This window comes from Phocoena phocoena, chromosome 12 (genome assembly GCF_963924675.1).
Source record: "Phocoena phocoena chromosome 12, mPhoPho1.1, whole genome shotgun sequence".
Taxonomy (NCBI): Eukaryota; Metazoa; Chordata; class Mammalia; order Artiodactyla; family Phocoenidae; genus Phocoena; species Phocoena phocoena.
Genome location: NC_089230.1, coordinates 6,283,881 through 6,303,619, shown reverse-complemented (window position 1 = coordinate 6,303,619; position 19,739 = coordinate 6,283,881). Strand labels below are relative to the sequence as shown.

The window sequence follows — 19,739 nt, the reverse complement described above, 5'->3', positions numbered from 1 at the left end:
GTGAATGAATGCTTCGTGGTGGAAAGTGTTACGCATTGTAAATACATCCATGGGTTTTATCATAGGCATCTTAATCCCCAAAGTGTGGCATTTGGATAGATTCTACCTCCTAAAATGTAGATTCCTGGAATCAGTGAAATACAATGGGAATTCAGTGAACTAGCTTCTTGCGACATTTCCAATACCGAACAAACCCACTGTAATGGCAGTGTCCTTTAAAGAAAATAAACATGTCAGTAAGTTCAGAAATAGAGGATATTTAAAAAATTACCTGATGGACGATGACAGTGAAAAGGACCCATCACAGCTATAACTCAAGTATGGGTAAATCTGTAATGTACAAATTTATCCTTAGGAGACACTGTCAAAATGTTTTTAATGTGAATTTAAAATATTTCAGTTTGGGGGCTCTTCTGTTTCTGCTATTTTTCACTCCTGATTTATATGCTGTCCCAAGAGTTTGAGAGCGTAAATTAGTTCCTGAGGGCAAAATCTCCATGGCTCCCCACACCAAGGCCTTGTTATTATAGGCCTGCTCTAGAGCACGGAGCCCCCCGGCAGTATTTGTTTCAGGTGAAAAGAACATCAAGCCGTTATTCTGAAAAAAGACACACTCCAGAAGAAATGCAGCCCAGCAGGGATTTTGCAAAAGATCCTGCACCGGGGAAAAATAAATCCAGCACAATCATATTTGGGTCCTGCCTTTACAAAGGCTCATTAACATGTCATTCAAATGATGTAAAGAAAGACTGAACTGAGTTAGAGCTTTGCCTGTCAGCCTCTGTCAAGGTAAAATGCCCTGTTGTCTACATACCAGGAATGGAGGAAATGTTCAAGCAGCTCTGGTTTGCTCATGCTTGATACAGACTGGAAATTGTGAACTATTTACCTATTTTAAGGAAACTGTCCAGTTTCGTTTATTCTCTTTTCCCACATCAGATAGAGTAAGTCAAACAATTACAGAGCTTTAATTCATGGTGGTTGAATCTATAAAAACACTCAAATGTCACCTGAGACTGAGGACTATATAATATAATCGAGTTTCTAATGAAAGTAAAAGCAACTGGCAAAGCTTAGAGAAGCCACTAGTGAAGATCTGTGTGAAGCAATCGAGAGAGCAGAGGAGATTCTGAGGTTAGAATAGAGAGAGAGGAAGAAAAGCAGAGATGGCTGGAATATTGGAGAGCGCTGGGGCTTAGAAGATTCAGTAGGTGGCCTGAACCTTCTACTGTCTCTTCACTAATCTTCAGGAAACACACGCCGTTCACACTCAGAGCTGAATCTGAGGGTATTCTGGCAGCACAGGTGGGCAACCCGGTTGGCCCAGAGTTTGTCTCAAGCTTGGTTGTCATCAGACAAACAGGTGCCCAGCACTTCATTCCTCTATTCCCAAGGGCAACTTCTTCTAAAATGAAATTTCATGCTCAAACTTCAGAAACATATGATTTAAACATATGCCAGTCTCTTTCTCCATATTTGCAGCTTCTCAATCCTCCACCTCCCAGGCCCTTTCTTAGAATAGCTTCTTGTGGAAGGTTTAGGCGAAAAGTGATTTTCCCCTCCTTTTATCTAGTCCATAGAAGTCTTTCACAAGAAAACTGAGCAGCCACAAGAAAAGAGAATTAACGACATTTTAGAACGTGATATTTTAATGCCTGAGACTATTTTCAGAATGACAGAGGAATTTTCCTTTTGGAAACACACAGTCTTACAAAAAAAAAAAAAAAATTCACCATGGACCATAACCAATGGACACAAGCTTCTGTCTTATCATCCCACTTTAAGAAAAGAGAGAGAGAGAATGAAAAACGTTATGAAGATAAAAGTATCTTCAAATGACATAATGTGTTTAATTTGAAAGCAATTTTTTCCTCACATAGAGCAAGAATCTATTTCTATGAGATGAAAAGTGTATGAGACATGATAAACACTGCCTATGCTTGGATACATGATAATTAATTTACACTGATTAGTTTACTAAGGTAAAAAGTGCAAGGCTTCCCTGGTGGCGCAGTGGTTGAGAGTCCGCCTGCCGATGCAGGGGACGCGGGTTCATGCCCCGGTCCGGGAAGATCCCACATGCCGCGGAGCGGCTGGGCCCGTGAGCCATGGCCGCTGACCCTGCGCGTCCTTGAGCCTGTGCTCCGCAACGGGAGAGGCCACAACAGTGAGAGGCCCGCGTATTGCAAAAAACAAACAAACAAAAAAGTTCTTCTGTGGAACATTATTTAGCAGAAAAAATCAGATAATTGTAATGCTTTAGGTATCCTTAGGTTTAATACGCTGGGGATCCATTACAACTAAGGGATTTTGTATAATGAGGGTTTCTCAGGAGCTCCTAGGGACAAGAGCCACTTTTCCCCAAGGTATAATTAGTGGCTGCTAGATGGTAGGATTGGAGAGATTCTGAGAAAAGCTCTTCCTTGACTGACCTGCACCAACTGACTCATGCCGGGGAACTACATATTATCCTTCCAAAAGCAAACACCACTCAGGGAGCTTTTTGTGGTCTTGTTGTGACTGACTCACAGAGTTATCCAATCTCCCAGGATGTGTGTCACCTCAATTCTCCAAATTCTCCCTAATTCTCCTTCAGTTTGCCTCGTGCTTCTAGACTCAGCTGAATTACAGTGTTCTCCATAACACCCTTCTTGACTAGTCTACAATAATCGCCCTAACAAGGCAGCATCATAATTTAGCTTTTAATTTTTCCCCTATCACTCCTAGACTAGTCAGCCCCATCACCTTAACCGAGGTCACTGAAATTAGGTGAAAACTGATTTAAATGATCGAATAATCAGGCGCGGTAGCTTACAGTTCTTTCACATACATATTGGAGAAACACAGTATGTATTTCTTGGTAATAAGTGACCCTCTTGGGAGGAATGAAGACTCGGTACTTAAGGGAATATGAGGTGAAGACACTGAAAGAATAATAAGGTAATGCTGAGGACAGTCATGACTCTACATTATTGTCCAGGACAGTGTAGTTTTATACTGCAATTTGCAACTTATTCGTGGATTATGAAATCTACAAATGAATAGGAATCAACACTTTAAAAATGAAATAGAGCTTTTAGAATGCTAGCATGATTGCAAATGTCCAAGACTGGAAAATAGTGTAAAGCACATTGTAAATTTATTTGCCCATGAAACCCTTTAGAGAGGGCACACTGAGGAGCTGGTACTCTTCCCATCAGAGTCTGGAAAATGCTGGTTATAGGCCAAAGCCTCTGAAGACACATCTGTCTCCTCTGTATATTCTGATTTCTACCCACCCTGCACTGTGACTCATTCAACATAACAGGGATACCCTAAGTAAGCAACAAAAAAAGCTGAGAAGAACTGGGAGGAAAAAAAGTAAGAAAATGCTTGAAAATTTTGTTTCACTTTTATAAGGAATGAAAAATTCATTTCAATTCAGCCCCCAAATCTTGCAATATAGGTTTCTGAGAGGACTGCTTTTTAAGTGGTACCTTACAAAAAATGTTAATATATTAAGAAAATACTGAAAGTCCTTAACTCTAGTCACACTAGAACTAGAGTAAAAGGACTGAAATAAGATGGAGTATGTTTTTAGGAGAGGGCACTGGACAAGTCCTATTTGTTGTCCTGAACGCCTGTTATTTTTGTTGAACTGCTTTGTCTATCTCCTCACTGTTATTAACTTTTGATGAGTCTAAAAAATTGTTATATAAAACAGAAGAGAAAAATAATTGGTTATTTATGCATCAGAACTGACCAAAGTAGTCAAAACTAATTGAAGTAACCTGTTTTATTTTCCTTATAAACTCATAGCCTCTTTCTTAATAGGGCACAATGATTTTTTTTTTATATTTATGGAAACTTGACATATAGACATTTTTTCTTCCTTTGGCAAATACTCTTTCACGATTACGTGAGAGTACAGCCTATTTCACACAGTAAGATATTAAAATGAAGGATACTAATTCTAGATTTCAGATGATGAAGTCTTCTTCAAAATCCTTTATGAACTTTTCAGTAAATCATTAACAAAATGACTTAGTTGTTTGCACAGAAAAATTACTTTCCGTCAGGGAGATGAATAAAACGTAGCGTTTATCTCCTGGCACAGGCTTACTATATTCTGTTAACACTGTCTTCTTCATCTACACAGTTCTTAGTCATCAAACGTCTGATATTTTGGCATATCACTACTTTAATTACAAAAAAAAAAATCAAGTGAAAATTAATTTAAATAGTCAAGTAAGTCAGGGGAAAATCAATCCTGATTCTGCTCATACGAATCTGTTCCATCAAAATTCCCATCTACTCTCATCAGAGAATTTGGGATTGTATTTGAATTTTCTTTTTAAGAAGCTCTGTTTGCCTGCCAGGAGTATAGACAGAACTAATACTGAATTTCAATTGAAAGGCACCAGGTAGAATCTCATAAGTTTCATGGATGAAATCTTCTAACGTTCAAGGTAAAGTCTATCAAGCAGAAAAGAACAGAACCGAACGATCTCAAAGGACTGAAACACTGACTGCAATCTCAATTATTGGGAAAACTTTCCTTCATCCATCCTAAGAAGCCATTTTCAAAGCTCATCACATGAGCCACATTCTGTAAATCTTCAGACCTGGCTAAGTCCTCAGCAACAAAAGAAAAAAGAACCAAAGGAAATACAATTAAAGAAGGAACTAAAACCAAAAGGTGTTAAGTGACAATAAAACAGTTTTCAATAATATGTATAGAAGAATGTATGACGTCTACAGTATGTAAGGGGCTGAAGGAAACCAGGACCCTTCATTGATTCTTTGATTTGATTTATCTACGATAAATAAAAGTGGGGAGAGGACTGGCCAGGAAGAGTAAGATGAGTCACAAATATGCTCCTTCCCCTAGATCTTTTTCCTTCGTTAAGCTCAATATTTTGAATATTTACATCCTTATATTGATTGGCAATTATAGTAAAACAGAAATATTTGATGGAATTACATCCAATCATCCAAAAGTAAGATTACTCAAGATAGGTGGAGAATTTTCCCTCCCTTTCTCCACAGGTGGTACAGAGCTGGACGTCACGAATATGTGGTTTGTAAAGTCTCCAGACCATGTGGCCCTATTTGGAAACTTGATTTGCCTAATCATTCCATCCCTTTCATGCTCGGGTTGTCTCTAGTATTTCCTGGTTGTGAATAACATTCTGTGACTATCTCTATGCATTAATCTTTGATGCCATTTCTGATTATTTCTTCATGGTAGAACTGAAAAGGATTAAATTATTGAGTTAGCAATCAGGAATCATTTTAAACCTCACAATACATTTTAATCTGGTTGATTTAAAACATCTACTACCAACTCATTTGGGGGCTGCATTTTTGCTTCCCCACCCTAGATCCCCTTTCTGCTCTCCTTTTTATTCTATTATCTCTTGACTTTTTCTCCCAAACCTCTGTCCCACACACATTTGCAAACAATGCACCATCTCCAAGAGCGCCTCCATGAATCCCCCAAAAATCGTGGAGCTTCAGACTTTATGCTAGTTGTTGGTTTTGTTTGGTTTTTACGGAGTACCCTTATACCTTGCTCCTCTCCCTCCTAATTTAACTCTCCTGCTTCCTCCTACAGGAATGATCTACTTCCTCATCAAGGTTAGTAATGCATTCTGGCCATGCCTCATATGTGGCAAGTAGATCTCATACTCTCTAGAAGTGCTTTACCAAACAGCTGTTCCAGCTAGAAGGTGGACTCTAAGGGCACAGAGAAAAACACGATTGATCTCTGTATCATAAGAATATACCAAATGGCTTGGCACATAAGAGGTACTCCATAAATGCTTAGGAAATTTAATTACTACAGAGGAAATTCAAAAGACATCCCAAAGGCCTAGATTATGCTCTTTCAGGATAATTTGTAATTTGATAATGTAAAAATGCACTATTACACAGAAAGTAGATTAAATTAATTTCAAAATGTTCTACAACAGTTTTACCAGATATTTCTGAGACCATAATGCAAAACTGGTTAGATGTCTTGAATCAAGAAACAATCAAAAAGTTAAGGCTTTTCATTCCCTCAAATTGTAGCCTTATTCAATTTCTTACTTTTGCTGTCATGTATATTGAGGACTTGAGGTTTTAGTGGTCTCTGTATTTTATCAAAAGCTTGCATTTTATAAGGAGAATTTGTATTAATTTCTTAATATAATACGTGATTTAATATTAAACCCTTCCATGATATTTTTCCTTGCGATTCCCTGCTAGAAGTTTATTGATTTTGATCATCTATTAGAAGCCAACTCATGGACCAGAATATAATTGTCAGAATGTAACAGATTTTTCTAATAATTTTTATTTAGTTGATTAAACCTAGGTAATATAATACAAGGTTCTGCTAAATAACTAAAATTTTAAAAAGGAATACCATTAGGAAGGTTTTTTCTGGATTACGGATGTGATCTATCATATAGCTTAAAATAATAAACTCAGAGGGCGGGGATATGGGGATCTATGTATACATATAGCTGATTCACTTTGTTATACAGCAGAAACTAACACAACATTGTAAAGCAATTATACTCCAATAAAGATGATAAAAATTAATTAATTTAAATCAGTTTTCTGTCCCAATGGTTGGTCTCTACTTTCTCCTCAGGAAATAGTACATGCTGCACCTCTGTTTCCCATCACAGTGGTTCTGAATATTGAAAATATGTTGCTCTTATCTTTCTAACCTCATTAAAACAGGATTCTTATCTTGTGCAAGTGTAAAAGGCCAAAGTTTTAAGTGAGCAAAGTCACTGTGATTGCATAAAAGCAGAAAAGAACACAAATACCTGTTCTACTTATCACAATTATTTAACTATAAATGAATCATGAAGCGCTTGCTGCTTGCTCACTTTCGGCACTGTTCTGGGTCTACAAGAAGAAAAGAACATCTACATTTCAGAAGCTTACCACCTACTTGAGCAAGAGAAGTGTCCCACTGAAAAGCAGTGTATGAAACTTGAGGTTATATGTCTGGATAAAATTTGAACTTGCTTCGAGCCTGCCCTCTCATGCATATTAATTCGTGTGGATATTAAATACAATCCAAAATTATGGTTAATGTGTATTGTTTGATGTAGAGAAGGAACTAAAATATTCTGCAGCCATTTTACACATGGTGACATTTTAAATCTTATGGACCATCTAGGAGAATTTTTTAAAATGTCTTCTTTAGGCACCTCTTCCTGCAAACATTCTCCTTAGAATTTGGTTGCCCATCCCCTCTTTTCTGACTTGCCTTCCTTGACTTGCACGTGACCATCTCTCTTCTGCCCCCTTCCTGTGCGACTCAGTTCCTAAAAACACGATTCCTTGTCCCTGTTACCTGTTGCTGGGACTACTATAGTCTTCCCACTAGTCCCACATTAGCAGTCTCCTCTGTCTCCTCCTCTCTGCAGTCCATATTCCAGTCCCAAGCTAGTGTGTTCCTGCGAGAGCACAGTGGCTTCACACCATTCCTTTGTTCACGAATGGTCATTAGCTCTCCTCTAATAACCAGATTAAGGTCAGTTTCCATGCTGGCATTCAGGGCCATCCACAGTAACTCTAACTCTAACCCTAACCCTAGCCCTAACCCTAGACCACCTACCTGTGCATTTGTACCTCCTATTACTCTCCCATACTCATCCTTAGAGCCTACCCGGACCAGGCTCTTCATTTAAAAACATCAGATGATTTGCTATCTCAATGCCTTTGCCTTGCACATCTCTAGCCATTAAATTCTACTTATCTTCTGAGTCCATCTTAAATACTCCCTTTTATTTAGTAATCACCTATGAGCATTACATCGATGCTCATATGTGAGCACTCCTTTTCTAAAATGCAATAGTACTTAATGCTTACCTTATGGAAGCGGCCATAGTTTTCTTTACGTTACCCTTATTTATGCACTGCTCCCAATCACTAGATTTTCAAATACCATGAAGATAGGTACTCGGTACTACTTACATTCTTATTCTCTAGTGCACTCAGCAGGGTAATTTGCACATAGTAGGAATAAGATTAATATTTACTGGATTGACATTTTAATCAAGCTTATATATTCTCTCTAAAAATATAATCTAGGAAATGAATTTAATCTAGGAAACTAACTGTTAATCATTAGTGACAAAATAGAATCTTAAGGATGGCTTAATGGCAATATAAATAGGTCACTTTATGGGGTAAATGGATGTTGTAGGGATAGGGAAGGTTCTAGACTTAATATTCAGGTTCCAGTGAGAGAGATGAATGGTTTCCTAAGACCCATGAATATCTGCATGTCTTGTTTTCCCCATGAAATTATTTTGCAACTGAATATATCAATACGAGGTGGTACATTCCACAAAATGTAGTGAGGACACCTTTAGGATTTGGATCTTCCAGAGGAATCACATTGCACTCATTTGGCATCATCTCTGCCAGTGACTAGAATTCCTGCTGTCTGCAGTTTTGCTGTGATTATTTATACTTTTATGGGCTTACTAACAAGAATCACAAGGCATAATAGAATGATCAGTTAGATTTTCCCAAAGTAACTTGTTATTCAGAAGAAAAATATCTCCAGGAAAGTATCTTTAATTATCCTGGAACAATTCACCATAAGAGATATCCCCAAATGCCCCTAAAAGTTCCCAAATTGGGACAATTGTTATTTGTTTATCCAGTTTACTGAGAACTATTTGAAGCATCTGACCATGCTGGAACTTAAGGAACTATCCCTTAAGATGGTACTTTCTGTCGAGCAGAGGTAACAAAAGGACCAAGCTAAGGAAGAGCTCTCCCAAGAATGAGTATCAGAATCCCTCCAGTAGAGAGGACAGGGTGGCTCTCGACCCACCCAATTCAACTTTGAGGGAGTATACATTACTCCAGCATTAGTTCTTTTCCCAGGCTCCAAGGAGGAGACTGTATGAGAGAAGTCTGGCTAGGTTCAAGTACTTCGCTACCAAAGCTCACAGGTTTATCCACGGAGTCTGCCACGTCTGACCATGTGAGCGCACAAGGTCTCCTTAGAGAATGGGTGAGAGCACAATCCTCTGGAGAGTGTGATGACGACATTGGACCAGGACGCTTGGCGTACAACAGCAAACAGGCCCTGGGAAGGCAGTGTGTGCCATCTACGAACGCTTGCCTAACACAGGCAGAATATTATCCTCTCAAAGGCAACTGACAAGCTTTGATTAAGTAGAGATAAAATTGTATTTAAACCATAATGGAAAAGAATATAAATATGTATTCATATAATATTATATGTATATATAAAGAATGTATATGTTTGTATAACTGAGTTGCTTTGCTGTACAGAAGAATACAACATTGTAAATCAACTATACTTCAATTTAAAAAATTCACTAAATCAACCATTATAACTGAAACATAATTTGTAATATATTATCTCCATTAGACACTTCTTCCTTGTATGCAAACATAAAACTTGTTAACATACAAAACAAACAAATACACAAATGATTCTCCCTAAATCTTAGCAACTTACATTAAAGAAAGTTCCTCGGGCTTCCCTGGTGGCGCAGTGGTTGAGAGTCTGCCTGCCGATGCAGGGGACACGGGTTCGTGCCCCGGTCTGGGAGGATCCCACATGCCGCGGAGCGGCTGGGCCCTTGAGCCATGGCCGCTGAGCCTGCGCGTCCGGAGCCTGTGCTCCGCAACGGGAGAGGCCACGACAGTGAGAGGCCCGTGTACCGCAAAAAAAAACACTTAAATCTTAAGCAGTGTGTATTATGTACTTGGCACTAACCACTCATTCACTAGTCTAAACGAAAAAACTTAAAAAAAAAAAAAAAAAAAAAAAAAGAAAGTTCCTCATATGACTACAGTTCCTCAGGGATATTATTATTCATTTATGTTCCATCATTTCATAGAGTGAATACCGACTTAAAATTTCTCAAAGTGCCAGGCCTGTCTGTACTTTGAAGACAATTATGTCAATGTCTCTAACTTCCTGTGTATGTCATACTCTTTTCCATATGGAAGAGGCTATCAATTTTATGTCTGCGTGAAGGAGAGGAATCATAGGACATTTCACCTGTTAAATCACATCTATTTTAAAGAAAGAAATATGGTAAACACATTTTCTCTATAAAGAATGCTGTCTACCATTATTTCTCATTAATCAAATGTGATGTGTAGCTTGCTAAAAAGCCCTATAGCATTTTCCTAACAATTACAGCTCTTAATCTGTATACCATGCTGCTTCATTTTAAGGCAAAGGGACATTCTGGAAATCCATAAATACTACAGGGTATAAAGAGGGAAAAAAATATAACTTGTACTATAACTTTTAGCCAGAGAAAACAGTAACAGAGAAAAGAGAAAAACAGGTAATGCTTTCCACATCTGAGTGATAAAACGTCTGCACAGAATTCCTACTGACTATATGGGAACAGTCAGGAAATCATTCTTTTAAAAATGAGTTTTAAGCAGAACAGTAATCTAGAAAAGCATCATAATACATGGCATTGCCTGGAGCAGCCCCACAGCGTGGCACGATGCCTTTAGAAAGCAGAGTTCGGTCCCATAGTGCTGTCTAGGGGAGAATGTGAGTGAAAGAGAGGGAGTGCTGTGCACATTTGTATCCACTCTACAACAATCTACCATTGCCCCTGGTGCCCGGCATCTGCTCTGCACCCACAAATCTGGAATTAGGCTTCATGTGCCTGCCCTCTGCAGCTACAAGCTTTGCATCCCAATTAAACCAACCCCACTGTCCTGGAAGAATAGCCCTGCTCAGTGACTGACAAACATCTAAGAATGTACGCATGTGAAACTAAGATGAAAATGAAAGAGACGTTATTTATGTGAAAGGGCATTTAAAGATGAATAAGTTATGTGAGGTTGAGAAAGTCTGCCCATTTAGAAACGGATGAGACAGTTGCTGAAGTATGGAAGACTAGTTGTGGAAATGCTAGGGCAAATCAAGTAGACATGTAACAGTTGTTATTATTTTACAATGGTCATAGAAAACTTGCTATTTAGTATTTATCAAAAGAATTTTTCGAGTGGACAATCTTTTTTTTTTTTTTTTTTTTTTGCGGTACGCGGGCCTCTCACTGTTGTGGCCTCTCCGGTTGCGGAGCCCAGGCTCCGGACGTGCAGGCTCAGCCGCTCCGCCGCATGTGGGATCTTCCCGGACCGGGGCACGAACCCGTGTCCCCTGCATCGGCAGGCAGACTCTCAACCACTGCACCACCTGGGAAGCCCCGCACTTTTTACATGTAGAGTGTGAATGCTATGCATGGGAACGCCCTAATCTATTTGGTACTCCGGAATTTTGTTATACAACAAAAGAAATCTTAAAAAGTGACATCATTTGGAATTCAGAAATTGTATTTACACTGAAATGTTTATTACAATGAAATATAGCAGAAAGGCTTGCAAGTTATAGAACATTAGAAGTTTATGTGTCGTCTGAAGTTTTCCACCAAGTTTATGAAGACGGTGGAGGGATATTTCTACCACAAAAAAGTAACATTAATTTTTACACATAATATTAGAAACTAAGTATTTTCTATGCAATATACTCCTATGCTGGGAATTCCAGATCTTTATGTCAAAGGTCCTGGAAAATCTATTGAGGGTATCATGTCAAAACTCAAAGTTGTCAAGTATTACTAATGATACCTCTACTGTGTCCTTATACAGAAATGGTGTTATTTTGAATCTAGAGCCCAGAAATAGACCTAAACATACATGGGTATTTGATTTTGATGAACAAAGTCAACCAAGGGGAAAGGAATGAGTGCATATCCATATAGGTATGCATACCTAACACCGTAGTAAAATTAACATGAGCTGGATCCTAAATCTAAATGGAAAAGCCACAACTATAAAACGTCTAGGAGAAAACATAGGAGAATATTTTATGACTTGAGATTATGCAAAGGTTTCTTTGACAGACTCTAGCAATAACTATAAAAGAGTAATAAATTTAAAATGTCTCTTCATCAAAAGATGATATAAAGAAAGTGAATTAACAACCTACAGACTGTCAGAAAATAGTCATAAAACATATATCTGACAAAGTACTGGCACCTAATATATATACGAAAGATTCTGGAAAGATATACCAAACAATCCAATTAAAAAATGAGCGGAAGAGTTCTCAGAGCTCCTGGTACGAGCTTCTTCCCTTGGGTGGATTCTTGGCTTTTCTCCCAGCATGGCCCCCAAACACCAGTCTTCACTTCCACCCCAAGCAAAGAAACCGAAGAAACCGAGAAGGCCTCCTGCCTCCAGGCCAGAGGAAACGTCTGCTTCTCCGAACTTGCCGAAGGAAGAAAAGGAACAGCAAGAAGCAATTGAACACATTGATGAAGTACAAAATGAAATAGACAGACTTAACGAACAAGCCAGTGAGGAGATTTTGAAAGTAGAACAGAAATATAACAAACTCCGCCAACCATTTTTTCAGAAGAGGTCGGAATTGATCGGCAAAACCCCACATTTTTGGGTAACAACATTTGTTAACCATCCACAAGTGTCTGCACTGCTTGGGGAGGAGGACGAAGAGGCGCTGCATTATTTGACAAGAGTCGAAGTGACAGAATTTGAAGATATTAAATCAGGTTACAGAATAGATTTTCATCTTGATGAAAACCCTTACTTTGAAAATAAAGTTCTCTCCAAAGAATTTCATCTGAATGAGAGTGGTGATCCATCTTCAAAGTCCACTGAAATCAAATGGAAATCCGGAAAGGATGTGACAAAACGTTCAAGTCGAACTCAGAATAAAGCCAGCAGGAAGAGACAGCATGAGGACCCAGAAAGCTTCTTCACCTGCTTTACTGATCATTCCGATGCAGGTGCAGATGAGTTAGGAGAGGTCATCAAAGATGATATTTGGCCAAATCCATTACAGTACTACTTGGTTCTGGACACGGATGATGAGGAAAGGGAAGGAGAAGAAGATGATGATGACGATGAAGAGGAAGAAGGATTGGAAGATATTGATGAAGAAGGGGATGAGGCTGAAGGTGAAGATGATGATGAGGGGGAGGGAGGAGAGGAAGGTGAAGGAGAAGATGACTAATGGAACACTGATGGATTCCAACCTTCCTTTGTTAATTTTCTCCAGTCCCTGGGAGCAAGTTGCAGTCTTTTTTTTTTTTTTTTCCTCCTTCTCCTCTTATGCTCAGTCGCCCTGTTTTTGAGGTCTCTTTTCTCCTTTATACCATGGCTCACAACTTATTTTGGGGCGAAATACCTTGAGCAGAATTCAGTGGGAAAAGAATCTCTACCCCTTTCTGTTCCAAATTCATTTTTATCCCTTCCTGTCTCAACAAAAACTTTATGGAATCAACACCACCATGCTCTGTGGGAAAAAAGAAGACCCTTCTGCTCCCTTAGCTCTGCTGGAAGCTGGAGGGTGCTAGGCCCCTGTGTAGTAGTGCATAGAATTCTAGCTTTTTTCCTCCTTTCTCTGTATATTGGGCTCAGAGATTACACTGTGTCTCTATGTGAATATGGACAGTTAGCATTTACCAATGTGTATCTGTCTACTTTCTCTTGTTTAAAAAAAGAAAAAAAAACTTTAAAAAATGGGATTATAGAAGGTCAGCAAAGGGTGGGTTTGAGATGTTTGGGTGGGTTAAGTGGGCATTTCGACAACATGCCTTCTCCTTTGGCATGTTTAATTGTGATGTTTAATGGACATCCTTGCAGTTTAAGATGACACTTTTAAAATAAAAGTCTCCTAATGAAAAAAAAAAATGAGCGGAAGATCGAAATAGACATTTCACCAAGGAAGACATACAGATGGACAAGAGGCACATGAAAAGACACTCAACATCACTAATTATTAGAGAAATGCAAATCAAAGCTACAATGAGGTTTCACCTCATGCCGGTCAGAATGGCCATTATCAAAACATCTAGAAACAATAAATGCTGGAGAGGGTGTGGTGAAAAGGGAACCCTCCTGCACTGTTGGTGGGAATGTAAATTGATACAGCTACTATGGAAAGCAGTATGGAGATTCCTTAAAAAACTAAAAATAGAGCTACCATACGACCCAGCAATCCCACTACTGGGCATATACCCTGAGAAAACCATAATTCAAAAAGAGACACATACCACAATGTTCACTGCAGCCCTATTTACAATGGCCAGGACATGGAAGCAACCTAAGTGTCCATCAGCAGATGAATGGATAAAGAAGATGTGGCACATATATACAATGGAATATTACTCAGCCATAAAACGAAACGAAATTGAGTTATTTGTAGTGAGGTGGATGGACCTAGAGTCTGTCGTACAGAGTGAAGTAAGTCAGAAAGAGAAAAACAAATACTGTATGCTAATGCATATACTTGGAATCTAAAAAAAAAAAAAAAAAATGGTACTGATGAACCTAGTTGCAGGGCAGGAATACAGATGTAGACATAGAGAATGGACTTGAGGACATGGGGTGGGAGGGGGAAGCTGGGGCAAAGTGAGTGTAGCATTGACATATATACTATACCGAATGTAAAATAGCTAGTGGGAAACAACAGCATAGCAAAGGGAGATCAGCTTGGTGCCTTGAGATGACTTAGAGGGGTGGGATAGGGGGGATGGGAGGGAGGCTCAAGAGGGAGGGGATATGGGGACATAGGTCTGCATATGGCTGATTCACTTTGGTGTACAACAGAAACTAACACAGTGTTGTGAAGCAATTATATTCCAATAAAGATCTATTAAAAATATATATATACATACTTAAAAAAAGCAAATGATACACAAGTATTGAACTCTACATAGTGGTGTTCATTATGTAGCAATGTATTTAGAGATGACGTGTAATCATCTCTCTAATTTACTTTAAAATGCCTCAAAACCAAGACAGATTGGTAAGTGATTAGAGATAGATAGATGGATATTTAGGTAACAAAGAAAGTACAATAAAATATTAATTGCAGAATCTAGGTCCTATGTATATGAATGTTCACTGAACAATTCTTTCAACTTTTCTGTATATTTGAAAATTTTCAAAATATAGTTTTGAAAAAAAAATCCACACGTCCAGGAACCACTGATCTACAGTACCAGGACTCAGCTGTTATTCTCTGATAAATGACTTTCCCCCAGAAAGGAAATGCTTGTTCTCTTCCCTCTGGATCCCTCCACTGCACAGCTTCTCACACTCTTGTCCATTTCATATCCAACCTTATTTCCTTGTTCCACAAGGAAAAGAAGCAGCCTTATTTTTCTGAAAGCAGATTAGGCTAAGGGGCACATTACACTTTACGGCAGTGATGCTAGTAATTTTCACTTCAAAGGACTGTTATTTGGATCCTGTTTGCTCAGTTTCCCAGTTTATCTCATAGCCTTGCCATTCTATTCAATTTGACTGAAATTAATACTGCTTTAGTTGGTCCTGCTTCACCATACCAAAATAAGACAGAATGGAACTAACAACAGACATTTTTATTCTACACAAAAATGTCTGATCACTTTAACATTACTATTTTAGGTACACTTAACCCTTAAAACCAAGTATCAGGTTTAGACTTGCAGATTTGATTCATGAAAGCCCTCAAATAGAGCTCAGACTGGACATGCAGGGACTGACCCTGATTTTCACTCTCCTTGGATTATTTTAATTTTTTTTTAAATTAAAGAAAACAAATGACCAGCTTTACATCACTGTTATTTGCATCAGTGAATATCTACAACTGTTTCTCTTCTTAGAAATCCATTAAAATGCGCCATTTCTGATGTCGACCTTGCCCTCTGCAACGTACTCCTACTGGAACAGGAACAACGTCAACATCAACAATGTAAGCCATTTCTAACTTAACTAGTCTAGAGTTCGTAAGAAATAGTCAGCTTTCACTGGAACCAGACCCGGAACAAATCTGTGTGTGGAAAAGTAGGTGTTAAAGTCCCCTTTGTCTTCAAAAGATTGGTTTTATATGATTTTAGTATGTAGTTTTGGTATGATTTAAGCTAATAAAACTGTATGCTTCTTTCTGGAGCTGCACACATTTAGAAACTAGCTGGTTCATTTCATTTGATATATACTTCACTGTGAATGACTGAGTAAATGAGGTCTTAAGACTTAGGGACTCAAATCTTTGCATATATGCAGAAGACTAAGTACTGGGAAATGCTGCTCAGGATGGCAAAGACTGAGGTTTAGTTGCATTGACAGCAAGTAAAATCTAGATCTTCAGAGAACTAAAGTCTATGTTTCAATAGGTTTAACAACTTCAGCTGAAAGCACATTTTAAAAATTGATACTCATAAAAAGCCCAGCAGAAAAGAAGCTATTTATAAATCAAGCCTCTGAAACAAGAATATAGAAACCCCCAAAATATCTTATATAATTATTCATTTTTTAAAAAGGTGATTATGACAACATGCAGACATGAATAAGAAAAATACACTGAAGGGAAAAAATGCAATAACCCCAAAGAAACCTAAATATATTTTACGGAAAAGAGTAGAAAAGACTGTGCATAAAGACGAACAAGAGAAGTAATTAGCTTGTCTATCTGGGAGAAGAAAAAGGTTACTGTAGCTTTCTATGCACGGGAAGCTAGACCAAGTGTGAAGGGAGAACCTCACAGTGTGAAGAGCTAAATATAACCTAGAAATCCCATCTCCTGGTACACTGCAGAGTTCCTTAAAAAAGGCTTCCGAATGTAAAGAGAGAGAGAGAGGGAAAAAAAAAAGAGGTTTAAGGATTATGAAACAGAGGAAGAAAGCCAAGTGGGACACCATGATGACTGAGGTGATGATTCTCTCCAGAACGAGGAAGTGTGGCTGAGAGCCTAAGTGAGTTCCTTCTTAGTGTTTACAGACGGAGATTAATTGTTCCCTAATCTGAACTCTACAATGTGCAGGTCGGAAATGCTTCTTCATGGAGTGTTCAATACCAAGGCCTCCCAACTAGACCAATGACTATGTTAAATGTCCATCCATCTTTTACGGCAAAAAGGCAATCATCCAAGAGAGCTGAAAAGATGTGGGAAAAAAATTGGGAAGTTATTGACCAAATGTACGACCCTCTCAATACAGCTAGCCACTGTGTGAAAGAACGGGTTGGTACACATATTGTTCTTAGGTTTTAAAATGTTCTATAGCAGGACCAGGGGGTTACACTACAGCGCATCACTTTCAATAGTTTTGCCAAAAATCTGGTGAAGAATAATCAACTGGGGCAACGCATGGTTTTTCAAAGAACGGCAAAACCCTCCAACAAGAAGTGTATTTCCTCATGAATTAAGTTAATAGTGCTCTTAAACCATTTAATAAAATATTTATTGAGTACCTTGCATTGCTGTCAGTGTCGAGGTACAAGGGAAACAGCTGTAAATAGGAGACACACTCTGCTCTAGTAGGAGGAAACAGATCATCTCAACAAATTAACAAGACAATTTCAGCTAATCATAAATGATACCAAAATATAAAAAAGTGTTAAAAAGTAATTGAAGGAGATACTTTAAAACAGGTGACCAAAAACACTTCTCTGAGAAAGTGATATTGAAGTTGGTCATAGAGTGATGAAGAGGTGCCGCCCATTCCAAGGTCTGAGGGAAGGCATTTCAGGCAGGGTACCTCATGCAGAGACCCCCGAGGAGGGAATGAGCTTCTGAGGTGGAAGAACAGAAGGAAGGACAGTTGCGGTTGGAACAGAGCGAGCAAAGGAATGCTTGGTTATAAGATTTATTCATCCACATCTATTTCTAGCACTTACCAAGGGCCATACTGTGTTCCAGATACTGAAGGTATGGAAGTGAACAACACTGACCAAATCCTTTCCCACATGAAGCTGAGCTTCCAGTGGAGTCTCTGGTGGGATCTGAGAAGAGGACGAGGCTAGATCATCAGGGTTGGGGTTTCTGCACCACAATACGAGTTTGAATATTTTGCCAAGTGACTGTGATTCTACCACAGCTCTCAGGGACAAATGAAGGCAAGCTGTGAAAGTGAAAGGGTCTACTTGACAACATTAGAAAAGCTCATATCTGGGGCCAAAAGGTCCACTTTGCTGAAAGCCAGGCCCTGGGATTAATTAAAAGCACTGATGATTACATAGGACCCTCTGCTCTGGAGGAGTCGGTAACCTGTCTTTAGCAGAAGTGCTCATACTACAGATGAGAATTTGCTTTTCTTGACATCAATGCCTCTGCCAGCTCCACTATGCAAGCACCCTCAGAATGCCTGCTTTACCAAAACGAGATCACATATGCCATTGCATGGAATCGAAGAACTCTTTTAATGGTGAAGGAAATGGAACAGGGGGAAGTAGGATGAAAGATTTCATTGATTCAATTCTATGCTGTATCACATGAAAGCAGCCAGCCGAATAGGATGTTGGAAGGGTCTATCTAATACTTAGTTAAGGGACAGGCTGGGTATTCCTAAGATACTGTATATTCATTGAGCCAATGACTGACACATGATGTTGTGTCACCAAAAACTAGAATAAAAAGGTCTGGGCAACAAGAGGTCAAAATGGAATTGTCCCCTCTCACCATGATTCCTAGTGACTGACTTAACAGAATTTATGCTTCTCATCCACTCGAGTCTCGGCACTGCTTATGAGAGGTCCTGGTTCCTGAGCTAGGATAGAGTAAGGACTCAACTGAACCTGAAGTTATGATAACTACCTGGTCATTTAGAGCTCTGCCTGCAGCAGGAAAAGAAATGAGTCACTATACTGGGAGAAATGATCAGCCCTGAGAACCATGAGAAACTAGGATTGCTTCTACATAATGGCATCATGACAGAGTATATCTGGAACCTGGGGATTCATTGGGCATCTGTGGATAATTATATATGGTAGTAACAGTAAATACTCAACTGAAGGCTACCATAGCCTGTCAAGGGCTTGGACACTCAGGAATGGAGGCCTGAGTCATGCACCAAGTGAGAAAGCTTCCAGCTAAAGTGTTGGCTGAGGTTGAAGGAAATCTACAATGGGGATGTTGAAGATTATTGATGAACATGAATTATGGCCTTAGTCCAGGTACAACAGTGGGGACTTCCACGCCTCCTATCTTAAATCTATTTTTAGGGATTGCAACAGGCTACTCCCTTGAAAACCATCAGTGACAAAGTGGTCTTAATGTGGAGCCCAGGAGAACTGAGCAGTATAAGGGGTGGACTTCAGGAGATGCTCTTTTGTGCCCCATGCCATATCCCCATGGTCCAATTTATTTCAGTTTAGCTTGGTACACAGCTTTTGGCACACTCCCAGTATCCTATCTCAAGAGCCCCAGGGAATCTCAGAGCTTCCATGCTTCAGGGCTTTCTCTGAAGCCACAGCCTGGCTGGAAGCATAGCCCCAAGAAGCCAAAAGCAATCTTTAACCAACAGAGTGTAGGGATTGGTAGATAAATGCTCCAGCTTCCCATCTTTTGGAGGGACAATTCTGCAGGCATTTTCCATGGTTTCTCAGATTCCTACTGAGATTGTGCCCCAGCTGTCCAGTGCACTGCAAGCTCAACTACCCACTCTGTCCTGGCTTTCCTTCCTTCCCTGTCTCACTTTCCCAGCTCCTCACCGTGATTCCCAGCATCACCTCCTGAATGAACCATTGGGACACTAGGTCTCAGGCTCTGTTTTTAGAAAAATCAAACAAAGATAGTGTCTTCGGGGCTAGCATGCATACTGTTGACTTAAATTATATATATATATATATATATATATATATATATATATATATATATACACACACACACACACACACACACACACAGACAGACACACACACACACACACACACACAATGTGAGAGCT

The 19,739-nt window shown here is 39.2% G+C and overlaps 2 protein-coding genes across 4 annotated transcripts in view; one reads left to right on the top strand and one right to left on the bottom strand.

The window, feature by feature from the left end:
• Nucleotides 1-19,739, bottom strand: part of PRKN (parkin RBR E3 ubiquitin protein ligase) — a 1,024,664-nt gene that overhangs the window by 703,284 nt on the left and 301,641 nt on the right. The gene's annotated exons all lie outside the window — the stretch shown is intronic.
• LOC136132222 (protein SET-like) lies at nucleotides 12,173-13,518 on the top strand. Its single transcript, XM_065889124.1, has one exon. The coding sequence runs from the start codon at nucleotides 12,173-12,175 to the stop codon at nucleotides 13,040-13,042; it is 870 nt and encodes a 289-aa protein (XP_065745196.1). The 3' UTR covers nucleotides 13,043-13,518.